General features: G+C 36.0%; 1 protein-coding gene across 4 annotated transcripts in view; it reads left to right on the forward strand.

Moving 5' to 3' along the window:
- Positions 1–14,754, forward strand: part of sNPF-R (short neuropeptide F receptor) — a 44,400-nt gene that overhangs the window by 22,346 nt on the left and 7,300 nt on the right. For all 4 annotated transcript variants that reach the window (XM_081984311.1, XM_081984313.1, XM_081984310.1 and 1 more), the window contains exons 2-3: positions 11,048–11,506; positions 14,458–14,754. In XM_081984311.1, coding sequence (XP_081840437.1) covers positions 11,136–11,506; positions 14,458–14,754 — 668 coding nt within the window. In that variant the 5' untranslated portion in view covers positions 11,048–11,135. The remainder of the gene's footprint in view (positions 1–11,047; positions 11,507–14,457) is intronic.

The raw sequence follows: 14,754 nt of genomic DNA on the forward strand, positions 1-14,754 counted from the left end.
TTTAATGGGAATTCCAAAAATGTGCTTAAAACAGTAATTTTCTTGCTCTAAGTGGGTTTTACAGGCTATTTTGTCCCTGACTGTCCTTGCAGGTTGTGTTTTTGGCAGTTCAAATTTTGACACCACCTTTCTCCTTGACTGTACCAAATTTTGTATTGTTCTTCAGGCTATCAAGTAGAGCATTTAATGGAAAATCCAAAAATGTGCTTAAAACAGTAATTTTCTTACTCCAAGTGGGTTTTACAGGCGATTTTGTCCCTGATTGTCCCTACAAAACTGTGTTTTTGGCAGTTCAAATTTTGAACCACTTTTCTTCCTGACTGTACCAAATTTTGTAGTGTTTTTTAATGTTATTGAAAAGCAAATTTAATGAGGATTCTAAAAATGTGCTTAAAATAGTCATTATCTTACTCCAAGTGGGTTTTACAGTCGATTTTGTCTCTGACTGTCCTTGCAGGTTGTGTTTTTGGCAGTTTAAACTTTGACACCACTTTTCTCCTTGACTGTACCAAATTTTGTAGTGTTTTTTCAGAGTGTTGAATAGAAAATTTAATAGGAATTCCAAAAATGTGCTTAAAACAGTAATTTTCTTGTTCTAAGTGGGTTTTACAGGCGATTTTGTCTCGGACTGTCCTTGCAGGTTGTGTTTTTGGCAGTTCAAATTTTGACACCACTTTTCTCCTTGACTGTACCAAATTTTGTAGTGTTTTTCCAGGGTGTTGAATAGAAAATTTAATGGGAATTCCAAAAATGTGCTTAAAACAGTAATTTTCTTACTATAAGTGGGTTTTACAGGCGATTTTGTCCCTGACTGTCCCTACAAAACTGTGTTTTTGGCAGTTCAAACTTTGACACCACTTTTCTCGTTGACTGTACCAAATTTTGAGTTGTTCTTCAGGCTATCAAGTAGAGCATTTAATGGGGAATCCAAAAATGTGCTTAAAACAGTAATTTTCTTACTCCAAGTGGGTTTTACAGGCGATTTTGTCCCTGACTGTCCTTACAAAACTGTGTTTTTGGCAGTTGAAACTTTGACACCACTTTCCTACTTGACTATACCAAATTTTGTAGTGTTTTTTTAGGGTGTTGAATAGAAAATTTACTGGGAATTCCAAAAATGTGCTTAAAACAGTAATTTTCTTACTCCAAGTGGGTTTTACAGTCGATTTTGTCCCTGACTGTCCTTACAAAACTGTGTTTTTGGCAGTTGAAACTTTGACACCACTTTCCTACTTGACTGTACCAAATTTTGTAGTGTTTTTTTAGGGTGTTGAATAGAAAATTTACTGGGAATTCCAAAAATGTGCTTAACAGTAATTTTCTTACTCCAAGTGGGTTTTACAGTCGATTTTGTCCCTGACTTCTCTTACAAACTGTGTTTTTGGCACAATATGACACTGTCAATTTCTCTGCGGTTTTAAAAATCTTGATTTTCCGAGTACTTCCGATGGTATCCGATAAAAAAACAAAAATTTGATTTTCTGTTTTTTTATTTCTAACCTTATTTGAAGAAATGCCCCAAATCCGAAGGCACATTTTCAAAAAAATTGAAAAAATGCAATTTTTGTGAAAAGTGCAGTTTTGGCAAATTTTTATTTTGCTCCATAAGGGTTCCAATGCACAGCAAAGGACAAATTTATACCAAAGGACCTTAAATTAGGTAAAATAAGTACAAAAAAAGCACTTTAAAATTTTTCATTTTTCAAAAAAATTTAAAGAATGGTCTTTTTTTACTACTTTTTGAAATTCAATATCTCGGTAACGTGAAGAGCTAGAGAGTCCAGTTTTGACTCATTTTGTAGTATTTTTCATCCTCTTTCTAACGGTGTTTTAGTGAAATCTATAAGTTCAAATAAAAAAGTTACAATCATCCAAAAATTGAAAAAATGCTATTTTTGCAAAAAGTGCAATTATGGCAATTTTTTTTTTTTTCAAAAAAATTGAAAGGACAATCTTAAATTCCCAACCAAAATCAACGTAAAATGACAGCTGGAATCCCCGAAACTGTTTTTAAAACTGATCACCAGAGGGACTATCTATTATTTGGAAACGCCAATAGAGAAATAGTCGTTTCAGTGTTGCCAACTTTTCGAACGTTTTTTTAGTTATTGCCATTAAGGAACATATCGGGGGTGTATAAAATCGAAAGAGAAACGACAATGCAAATGGAAAATAGAAACTATATTTTATATGGCTGGAAAAGCATCGGTAAGTTACCTTTGAAGCTCAAAAATTGTCTATTCTATTTACCATGCACAAATTATATTTTTGTAACTTAATATTGTTGTGCAGAGCTCACATTTTCCTTCAGCTAAACGCTTGGCAACATTGTATCTTGATTAAATTAAAATGGCAACACACTTGTATTTCACTCCTGGATAATAAAAAGACAGAAAGTAGGACATTTTTGATGACGTGGCAACCAGGCAAAATTTTGATTAAAAAAATCTTGGAAATGGTTAGAGTTAAATCCTATTACAAAACAGTTTCGTTCCAAACCAATTTTCTCGTAACTGCCACAAGAAATCCTATTTGTTTCCAGTCTACTTTCTGCAAAACTGAATTTCGACAATTAAGTTTTCCGCTTCCGATGATCGTGTCCCCAAATTTAATCGACATCGATGCTGTTTTGCTAGCCCAGTAAACATTCCCATTCTAATTACGAAACTTGTGCCGTAAAAACCGTTATTATCCACATCCTAACTACGCGAAAAGTGACCTTCTTTCTGCTGCTTGTTTTCCAGAACTTAATTTAAACTGGAATTCAAACAAGTTGCCAGGGATTTTAATTAAGTGGAAGTGACTTTTCAATTTTCTCTCGGTCGCAGAGATTTTTATTGTAACAAAACTACGCCTTTTTAGCTCCATTTTACTGCATTGTAGAAATTAGATGGAGTGGAGATACAGTTTCAGTTCAGCCACATTCTAGAAGTTTATAATTAGACCTAAAATCCTTCTAGAATCTAGAGACAAGTGATTATTATTCAAACCTTGTTTCAAATTTCATCTAGTTCTAGTTTTCATTTCTGGTCGATACTAGTTTTTAGGAACATTGATTCCAAAAATGTGCTTAAAACAGTAATTTTTTTACTCCAAGTGTGTTTTACAGGCGATTTTGTCCCTGACTGCTCTTACAAACTGTGTTTTTGGCAGTTCAAACTTTGACACAACTTTTCTCCTTGACTGTACCAAATTTTGTAGTGTTTTTTTAGGTTATTGAATAGAAAATTTAATGAGGATTCCAAAAATGTGCTTAAAACAGTAATTTTCTTACTCCAAGTGGGTTTTATAGGCGATTTTGTCCCTGACTGTCCCTACAAAACTGTGTTTTTGGCAGTTCAAACTTTGACACCACTTTTCTCCTTGACTGTACCAAATTTTGTAGTGTTTTTTCAGGGTGTTGAATAGAAAATTTAATGGGAATTCCAAAAATGTGCTTAAAACAGTAATTTTCTTACTCCAAGTGGGGTTTACAGACGATTTTGTCCCTGACTGTCTCTACAAAACTGTGTTTTTGGCAGTTCAAACTTTGACACCACTTTTCTCCTTGACTGTACCAAATTTTGTAATGTTTTTTCAGGGTGTTGAATAGAACATTTAATGGGAATTCCAAAAATGTGCTTAAAACAGTAATTTTCTTACTCCAAGTGGGTTTTACAGGCGATTTTGTCCCTGACTGTCCCTACAAAACTGTGTTTTTGGCAGTTCAAACTTTGACACCACTTTTCTCCTTGACTGTACCAAATTTTGTAATGTTTTTTCAGGGTGTTGAATAGAACATTTAATGGGAATTCCAAAAATGTGCTTAAAACAGTAATTTTCTTACTCCAAGTGGGTTTTATAGGCGATTTTGTCCCTGACTGTCCCTACAAAACTGTGTTTTTGGCAGTTCAAACTTTGACACCACTTTTCTCCTTGACTGTACCAAATTTTGTAGTGTTTTTTCAGGGTGTTGAATAGAAAATTTAATGGGAATTCCAAAAATGTGCTTAAAACAGTAATTTTCTTACTCCAAGTGGGTTTTACAGGCGATTTTGTCCCTGACTGTCCCTACAAAACTGTGTTTTTGGCAGTTCAAACTTTGACACCACTTTCCTCTTTGAATGTACCAAATTTTGTAGTGTTTTTTCATGCTACCGAGTAGAACATTTAATGGTAATTCCAAAAATGTGCTTAAAACAGTAATTTTCTTACTCCACGTGGGTTTTACAGGCGATTTTGTCTGTGACTTCTCTTACAAACTGTGTTTTTGGCAGTTCAAACTTTGACACCACTTTTCTCCTTGACTGTACCAAATTTTGTAATGTTTTTTCAGGGTGTTGAATAGAACATTTAATGGGAATTCCAAAAACGTGCTTAAAACAGTCATTTTCTTCCTCCAAGTGGGTTTTACAGGCGATTTTGTCCCTGACTGTCCCTACAAAACTGTGTTTTTGGCATTTCAAGCTTTGAACCACTTTCCTCTTTGAATGTACCAAATTTTGTAGTGTTTTTTCATGCTACCGAGTAGAACATTTAATGGGGATTCCAAAAATGTGCTTAAAACAGTAATTTTCTTACTCCAAGTGGGTTTTATAGGCGATTTTGTCCCTGACTGCTCTTACAAACTGTGTTTTTGGCAGTTCAAACTTTGACACCACTTTTCTCCTTGACTGTACCAAATTTTGTAGTGTTTTTTCATGGTGTTGAATAGAAAATTTAATGGGAATTCCAAAAATTTGCTTAAAACAGTAATTTTCTTACTCCAAGTGGGTTTTACAGGCGATTTTGTCCCTGACTGCTCTTACAAACTGTGTTTTTGGCAGTTCAAGCTTTGAACCACTTTCCTCCTTGACTGTACCAAATTTTGTAGTGTTTTTTCAGGGTGTTAAATAGAAAATTTAATGGGGATTCCAAAAATGTGCTTAAAACAGTAATTTTCTTACCCTAAGTGAGTTTTACAGGCGATTTTGTCCCTGACTGTCCCTACAAAACTGTGTTTTTGGCAGTTCAAGCTTTGAACCACTTTTCTCCTTGACTGTACCAAATTTTGTAGTGTTTTTTCAGGGTGTTAAATAGAAAATTTAATGGGGATTCCAAAAATGTGCTTAAAACAGTAATTTTCTTACCCTAAGTGAGTTTTACAGGCGATTTTGTCCCTGACTGTCCCTACAAAACTGTGTTTTTGGCAGTTCAAACTTTGACACCACTTTTCTCCTTGACTGTACCAAATTCTGTAATGTTTTTTCAGGGTGTTGAATAGAAAATTTAATGGGAATTCCAAAAATGTGCTTAAAACAGTAATTTTCTTACTCTAAGTGGGTTTTACAGACGATTTTGTCCCTGACTGTCTCTACAAAACTGTGTTTTTGGCAGTTCAAACTTTGACACCACTTTTCTCCTTGACTGTACCAAATTTTGTAGTGTTTTTTTAGGTTATTGAATAGAAAATTGAATGGCGATTTCAAAAATGTGCTTAAAACAGTAATTTTTTTACTCTAAGTGGGTTTTACAGGCGATTTTGTCTCTGACTGTTCTTTCAAAGTTTGTTTCTGGCAATTCCAAATTGATTTTTTCCTTGACTATACCAAATTTTGTAGTGTTTTTTCAGGGTATTGAATAGAAAATTGAATGGGGATTTTAAAAATCTGCTTAGAACGGTAATTTTCTCCTTCCAAATGTGTTTTACAGACGATTTTGCTTCTGACTGTCCCTACAAAACTGTGTTTTTGGCTGTTCAAACTTTGACACAACTTTTCTCCTTGACTGTACCAAATTTTGTAGTGTTTTTTCAGAGTGTTGAATAGAAAATTTAATGGGAATTCTAAAAATTTGCTTAAAACAGTAATTTTCTTACTCCAAATGGGTTTTACAGGCGATTTTGTCTCTGACTGTCCTTGCAAGTTGTGTTTTTGGCAGTTCAAACTTTAACACCACTTCTCTGCCTGACTATACCAAATTTTGAATTGTTTTTTAAGTTTATTGAATAGGAAATTTAATGAGGATTCTAAAAATGTACTTAAAACAGTCATTTTCTTACTCCAAGTGGGTTTTACAGGCGATTTTGTCCCTGACTGTCCCTACAAAACTGTGTTTTGGCAGTTCAAACTTTGACACCACTTTTCTCCTTGACTGTACCAAATTTTGTAGTGTTTTTTCAGGGTGTTGAATAGAAAATTTAATGGGGATTCCAAAAATGTGCTTAAAACAGTAATTTTCTTACTCCAAGTGGGTTGTACAGACGATTTTGTCCGTGACTGTTTAGACAGATTATTGAATACAAAATTTAATGAACAATTTTAAAAATGTGCCTGAAACAGTCACTTTCTTACTGCAATAAATTGTATTCTACACTTCAACCAGTTTTAGTTAGACCTAGAAGACTTTTAGCTGAGAATGACTAATAAAATAGAATTGAAATGCACCACTTACAACCCACCTTTCAAATTGCACTTTTTTGACGAGACACTCAACTAATTCAGTTAAAAATACACGGACAAACAAGCGAGACATAATTGATTGGCACATCGAGAAAAAAACAATTTTTGAGTGCAGGCAGATTAAACAAGCGTCTGGGAAACATTCTATGTCCCCAAAACAACCAAATTAGGGTTGAACTTCGTAAGATCGTCTCAAAATTGAGTGCCCCAGGCTGATGCTTTACCTACTACACACAAACATGTTTACCTAAATTGCATTATTAATGCGAGGGTGTTTCAATCAAAGTCGTAAGAAAAATGATGTCAAACCACTTTACCTAACAAGTTAAAAGTATGGGGCGTATTCAGTTACTCTGCAACAATATCCAGCAAATCCATATACAGACAAATCCTGAGGGAAGTGATACATTAATTAAAACAGCCCCTGGATGGCCCAAAAAGGTTTTTAAAACCCCCTTTCCCTGAAACGTGTGTATTTTAATATTCAGGAAGTTTGAAGCGTGTGAAATTGTATTGTGAGTATACCAAGTACGTGGAAGTGTCTGGATCGATGGCACAGTGCCATATTTTAGGCAGAAAAATTGTCAGGTTAACTCATTTAAGGTGAAAGCGCGAAAATTGAAAATTCGTCTGGTTGACGAAGGATTTTGCTGGCAACAAAGCGGCCATTCGCATGGAAATGCGTTGGAAATTATGCAATCCTCCTCGTCCGGCATCCATCCGAGAAACTGGCGTAAATTTAAATTTTAACAACGATTAACATCTCGAAATTGCTTTCCTTCCAAGTTCACCCCTGTAAGACAACCCAATAAAACATTAAATATGGTATTTCTTAGAAGTTAATGCAAAATGTAATTAAAATTTCAAACTGATGTAGGCTAGGAGTTTTAAAACAAAATTTATTTTAGAGTGATCTACCCCAGAAATCCTTCACTAAACAACACAAATTACTATCAAAACGGACAAAAACATCGAAACAATATCAGGTTCGTTTAGGACCAGCAAAATGGCTAATTGGATTCCATTATTCGTACGTACAGGGCCGGATTAAATTAGATTTGGCGGATCGATGTTTCGCAATAACAAACAACTACCGGTCGCTAATTTGTTTTTGGAAATATCGACATTTGCGAAACGAACTTAATGCCACCCCGATTAGTTTGTGAGATTGTGTTTCTCTTTTTCTCTAATGCGCTGCCCGGTGATGTTGGTGGTCTCTGTTATACAGGGTGAGCCAAAAAATTGAAAGTTGTTCGAGTTTGGTCACCCTGTATGCAGTTTTAGTGGCAAACTGCTGGTTCAGTTTCCTTCGCCTTTTCCACGCAATTTTTATTTTCTGAACTTTTTTCGTATCTCTTATAGTTTAGAAGATATTTGAGAAAATCTATTTTGGAGCCCAAAAACTCGATTTTTTTGAAAATGTGGATTTTCTGACAACAATTTTGACATTGTCTGCTTTAACCTTGAATAACTCCCTTATTTGACACACTTTTTCAGGACTTTTATACCTCCATGAATAGCTAATAAAACAGGCTTTCCATTGACGTATAAAAGTTGATTGGTTGGTTTAACAGTTTGGCCGCTAGAGGGCGTCAAAACAAAGCGAGTTATCCGGATCAACCATTTTGACACTGTTTGCTTTAACCTGGAATAACTCGCTTACTTGACACACTTTTTTAGGACTTTTATACCTCCATGGATAGCTAATAAAACAGGCTTTCCATTGACGTATTAAAGTTGATTGGTTGGTTTAACAGTTTGGCCGCTAGAGGGCGTCAAAACAAAGCGAGTAATCCTGATCAACCATTTTGACACTGTTTGCTTCAACCTTGATTAACTCCCTTATTTGACACACTTTTTCAGGACTTTTATACCTCCATGGATAGCTAGTGAAACAGGCTTTCCATTGACGTATAAAAGTTGATTGGTTAGTTTTCGAGTTTGCCCGCTAGGGGGCGACAAAGTCAAGCGAGTTATCCAGCTCAACCATTCTGACACTGTTTGCTTTAACCTTGAATAACTCGCTTACTTGACACACTTTTTTAGGACTTTTATACCTCCATGGATAGCTAATAAAACAGGCTTTCCATTGACGTATTAAAGTTCATTGGTTAGTTTTACAGTTTGCCCGCTAGGGGGCGTCAAAACAAAGCGAGTAATCCGGATCAACCATTTTGACACTGTTTGCTTCAACCTTGAATAACTCGCTTACTTGACACACTTTTTCAGGACTTTTATACCTCCATGGATAGCTAATAAAACAGGATTTCCATTGACGTATTAAAGTTCATTGGTTGGTTTTCGAGTTTGGCCGCTAGGGAGCGTCAAACAAAGCGAGTTATCCAACTCAACCATTCTGACACTGTTTGCTTCAACCTTGAATAACTCCCTTATTTGACACACTTTTTCAGGACTTTTATACCTCCATGGATAGCTAATAAAACAGGCTTTCCATTGACGTATTAAAGTTCATAGGTTGGTTTTCGAGTTTGGCCGCTAGAGAGCGTCAAACAAAGCGAGTTATCCAGCTCAACTATTCTGACACTGTTTGCTTTAACCTGGAATAACTCGCTTACTTGACACACTTTTTCAGGACTTTTATACCTCCATGGATAGCTAATAAAACAGGCTTTCCATTGACGTATAAAAGTTGATTGGTTGGTTTTACAGTTTGGCCGCTAGAGGGCGTCAAAACAAAGCGAGTAATCCGGATCAACCATTTTGACACTGTTTGCTTCAACCTTGAATAACTCCCTTATTTGACACACTTTTTCAGGACTTTTATACCTCCATGGATAGCTAGTGAAACAGGCTTTCCATTGACGTATAAAAGTTGATTGGTTGGTTTTCGAGTTTGGCCGCTAGAGAGCGTCAAACAAAGCGAGTTATCCAGCTCAACCATTTTGACACTGTTTGCTTCAACCTTGAATAACTTCCTTATTTGACACACTTTTTCAGGACTTTTATACCTCCATGGATAGCTAATAAAACAAGCTTTCCATTGACGTATAAAAGTTGATTGGTTGGTTTAACAGTTTGGCCACTAGAGGGAGTCAAATCAAAGCGAGTTATCCAGCTCAACCATTTTGACACTGTTTGCTTCAACCTTGATTAACTCCCTTATTTGACGCACTTTTTCAGGACTTTTATACCTCCATGGATAGCTAATGAAACAGGCTTTCCATTGACGTATAAAAGTTGATTGGTTAGTTTTACAGTTTGCCCGCTAGGGGGCGACAAAGTCAAGCGAGTTATCCAGCTCAACCATTCTGACACTGTTTGCTTCAACCTTGAATAACTCCCTTATTTGACACACTTTTTCAGGACTTTTATACCTCCATGGATAGCTAATAAAACAGGATTTCCATTGACGTATTAAAGTTCATTGGTTGGTTTTCGAGTTTGGCCGCTAGGGAGCGTCAAACAAAGCGAGTTATCCAACTCAACCATTCTGACACTGTTTGCTTCAACCTTGAATAACTCCCTTATTTGACACACTTTTTCAGGACTTTTATACCTCCATGGATAGCTAATAAAACAGGCTTTCCATTGACGTATTAAAGTTCATAGGTTGGTTTTCGAGTTTGGCCGCTAGAGAGCGTCAAACAAAGCGAGTTATCCAGCTCAACTATTCTGACACTGTTTGCTTTAACCTGGAATAACTCGCTTACTTGACACACTTTTTCAGGACTTTTATACCTCCATGGATAGCTAATAAAACAAGCTTTCCATTGACGTATAAAAGTTGATTGGTTGGTTTTACAGTTTGCCCGCTAGGGGGCGACAAAGTCAAGCGAGTTATCCAGCTCAACCATTTTGACACTGTTTGCGTTAACCTGGAATAACTCGCTTACTTGACACACTTTTTCAGGACTTTTATACCTCCATGCATAGCTAATAAAACAGGCTTTCCATTGACGTATAAAAGTTGATTGGTTGGTTTTACAGTTTGGCCGCTAGAGGGCGTCAAAACAAAGCGAGTTATCCGGATCAACCATTTTGACACTGTTTGCTTCAACCTTGATTAACTCCCTTATTTGACACACTTTTTCAGGACTTTTATACCTCCATGGATAGCTAGTGAAACAGGCTTTCCATTGACGTATAAAAGTTGATTGGTTGGTTTTCGAGTTTGGCCGCTAGGGAGCGTCAAACAAAGCGAGTTATCCAACTCAACCATTCTGACACTGTTTGCTTCAACCTTGAATAACTCCCTTACTTGACAGACTTTTTTAGGACTTTTATACCTTCATGGATAGCTAATAAAACAGGCTATTTTATGATTAAAAGTTCCTATAAACGACTTAAGATCTGACAAAAAAACCAGCAGGACCGTACTTTAATTTGTTTTGCTGCCTGTTAGGGTCAATCAAGTTTAATGATCGAAGGTTGTTTTAAAAAAAAAATCCATTTAAATTGGAACTTGAGATGATTAGACTACTAGAGGCGTTACAATTAATACAGTCAGCTATCGCACCATTTTCATGGGTATAAATAGTTGGATGAGTGTAATAAATCAATTAGCGCGACTGTACTATATTGGTAGAGAGCTACCGCAACCGCTGCCTGCACTATGCGTTGCTACTAAAAATTGCGCAAATTCTCTAACATTTTTTTTGGTTTTGCAGGCGCTAAAATGGAACCCAAACTACAACAAAACCACGTTCATTACCAAATTAGACCAACATTAGCCGAGGAATGAATTGAAGCTAAAAAATGAGTCTGACCGATCCCTACAACATATCGGCCACCGTACAACACAAATACGATATCATCGACAAAAAGGGCGTGCAGGTCCTGTTTTTCATCGTTTACACCACAATTTTCGTGGTGGGCTTGTTCGGGAACGTTCTAGTGTGTTATGTGGTGTTCCGTAACAAGGCCATGCAAACGGTTACCAATTTGTTTATCACAAACTTGGCCCTTTCCGATATACTTTTGTGCGTGCTAGCGGTGCCCTTTACTCCCCTGTACACGTTTTTTGGAAAATGGGTTTTCGGAAGTTACATCTGTCATATGGTACCCTACGCCCAAGGTACCAGCGTATACATTTCCACGCTTACTTTGATGTCAATTGCTATAGATAGGTGAGTATTTTCTTTTTGTTGCAGTAATGATGGTAGTTTTGTGTGAAAAGTGATTTAGGTAATTCTAACCTTAAAATTGAATGTTTTGCAATGCGCTTAAAACTTTCATTTTCTTACTCGAAATTATTCTCTAAAACCACGTCATGTCTGTCACTATTGTCAGAATTGTCAACATTTTACTAGACTTTACAAGAATTACATTTTAACGCAGTTTTCGCAAACAAGACGATTTTCTAAGATTTAACAGTTGTTTTGACAATTATTATCACTTCGTGCTCTTCTGAAATGACGTGACAACTGTCACTAACGTCTAAACTGTCAAACCATGCTCTAAAGTTGCAAAAATCAGGATTTAAAAATGTTCTCTTGCAGTATTTGATATAAAACGTGTTGCTGAGATTTATGACAACTGTCACTTTATAGTATAGCTAAATAGTCGTCTGAAATCACGTGACACCTGTCACTAACGTCAGAACTGTCAAACCATGTTTTAAAGTTGCAAAAATCAGGGTTTAAGTCCGTTTTCTTGTAGTATTCGATATAAAACGTGTTTCTGAGAATTATGACAGTTATTTTGACACTTATCACGTGACCGTCTTGCTAAATAGTGTTCTACAATCACGTGACAACTGCCACTAACATCAAACTGTCAAACCATGCCCTAAAATTGCAAAACTCATGGTTTAGGAACGTTTTCTTGCAGTATTTGATATAAAACGTGTTTATGAGATTTATGACAGTTATTTTGCCAATTGTCACGTGACCGTCTAGCTAAATACTGTTGTACAATCACGTGACAACTGTCACTAATGTCAAAACTGTCAAACCCTGCTCAAAAGTTGCAAAAATCAGAATTTAAAAACATTTTCTTGTAGTATTTGATATAAAACGTGTTGGTGAGAATTATGACAGTTATTTTGATAATTGTCACGTGACGGTCTAACTAAATAGTGTTCTACAATCACGTGACAACTGTCACTAACGTCAAAACTGTCAAATCATGGTCTAAAATAGTCTAAAGTTACAAAAATCAGGATTTAAAAACGTTTTCTTGTAGTATTTGATATAAAACGTGTTTCTGAGAATCATGACAGTTATTTTGACAATTGTCACGTGACCGTCTAGCTAAATAGTGTTCTACAATCCCGTAACAACTGTCACTAACGTCAATACTGTCAAACCATGCTCAAAAGTTGCAAAAATCGGGATTTAAAAACGTTTTCTTGTACTATTTGATATAAAACGTGTTTCTGAGAATCATGACAGTTATTTTGACAATTGTCACGTGACCGCCTAGCTAAATAGTGTTCGAAAATCACGTGACAACTGTCACTAACGTCAAAACTGTCAAACCATGCTTTAAAGTTGCAAAAATCAGGATTTAAAAATGTTCTCTTGCAGTATTTGATATAAAACTTGTTTCTGAGAATTATGACAGTTATTTTGACAATTATCACGTGACCGTGTAGCTAAATAGTGTTCTACAATCACGTGACACCTGTAACTAACGTCAGAACTGTCAAACCATGATTTAAAGTTGCAAAAATCAGGGTTTAAGATCGTTTTCTTGCAGTATTTGATATAAAATTTGTTTCTGAGAATTATGACAGTTATTTTGACAATTATCACGTGACCGTCTAGCTAAATAGTGTTCTACAATCACGTGACAACTGCCACTAACGTCAAACTGTCAAACCATGCTCTAAAATTGCAAAACTTATGATTTAGGTACGTTTTCTTGCAGTATTTGATATAAAACGTGTTTATGAGATTTATGACAGTTATTTTGACAATTGTCACGTGACCGTCTAGCTAAATAGTGTTCTACAATCACGTGACAACTGTCACTAACGTCAAAACTGTCAAATCATGCTCTAAAGTTGCAAAAATCAAGGTTAAGGTTTTCTTGCAGTATTTGACATAAAACGTGTTTCTGAGATTTATGACAGTTATTTTGACAATTGTCACGTGACCGCCTAGCTAAACAGTGTTCTCCAATCACGTGACAACTGTCACTAACGTCAAAACTGTCAAACCATGCTCTAAAATTGCAAAAATCATGGTTTAGGAACGTTTTCTTGAAAATTGAATGTTTTGCGATACACGCTTTAAATCAAGGCTTTACCTGCAAAATGTATGGTTTTATAACCAATTATGTACTGAGCTATCACAGCTTGTAACTTTAGAGGCGTTTGTTGATCTTCTAGAATTCTTAGCAGAGGTTTTTCAACATTTCTAGATCTATTTGCAGACCAATTGCTAGATTTCTAGATGCCAGAAATCTCAATTAAAATTTTTCATGTGCTTTGAAATTATCTAGAATCTTGCAAACGAAACACTCTAGAACGTTGACTAGACATAGAATGTTCTCTAAATGTTTCCTAGAATATGCACACAATCAATAAGTTTATTGTAGCTATTCACTCTAGTCAGAAAACCCTGGAAATCTGGATATTCCAATTGATTTACCATGTTTTCTATATTCTAGGTCTATTAAAAGCAAGCTACAACGCTAAAACTAAATTTAGAAGTGTGACGAGGGTCAAGAAAGTTGAAATTAGATCTAGAAAATTAAAAATCTGCTCTAGAGTCACCAAAAACCTTATTGTGGGCTACAAAATATTGATTTTTAGTTTTTTTTTGATTTACCAGACATTCCATCTATACAAGGGAGTTCTGCAATGTTAGACTTAAACTTAGAGGTGTTATAAGGTTCTGTAAGAGTGAAACTAGACCTAGAAGAATACAAAATGCATTCTAGAATCAGTGAAACCCCATGCACAAAATGACAAATCTTAGTTCACATCTAGTTTAGCTTGATTTTCATATTCTAGATCAATTCAGGTCTGCAACGCTAAAATCAAGATGTAAAGGTGTGATAGGGGTTTAGAAGGCTAGAATTAGACATAGAAGACTAAAAAATTATTTATTCTTAATTCATCATTCTGCAGGTATTTTGTGATCATCTACCCCTTCTACCCCCGCATGCAAATCTCCACCTGTGTCACCATCATCTGCGTGATCTGGATATTTGCCATCGTCATCACCAGCCCTTACGGGATCTACATGAAACACGTGGGCGAACCGGAAAACCACCCGAATCGGTACTTTTGCGAAGAAAACTGGCCCTCGGAGGGATGGAGGGCGGCATTCGGGGCGGTCACCACCGCCCTTCAGTTTCTCATCCCTTTTCTGATCATGGCTTACTGTTATATTCGCGTTTCTGTCAAATTGAATGACAGAGCCAG

This window comes from Ips typographus, linkage group LG7 (assembly GCF_016097725.1).
Source record: "Ips typographus isolate SLU linkage group LG7, UJ_Ityp_2.0, whole genome shotgun sequence".
Taxonomy (NCBI): domain Eukaryota; kingdom Metazoa; phylum Arthropoda; class Insecta; order Coleoptera; family Curculionidae; genus Ips; species Ips typographus.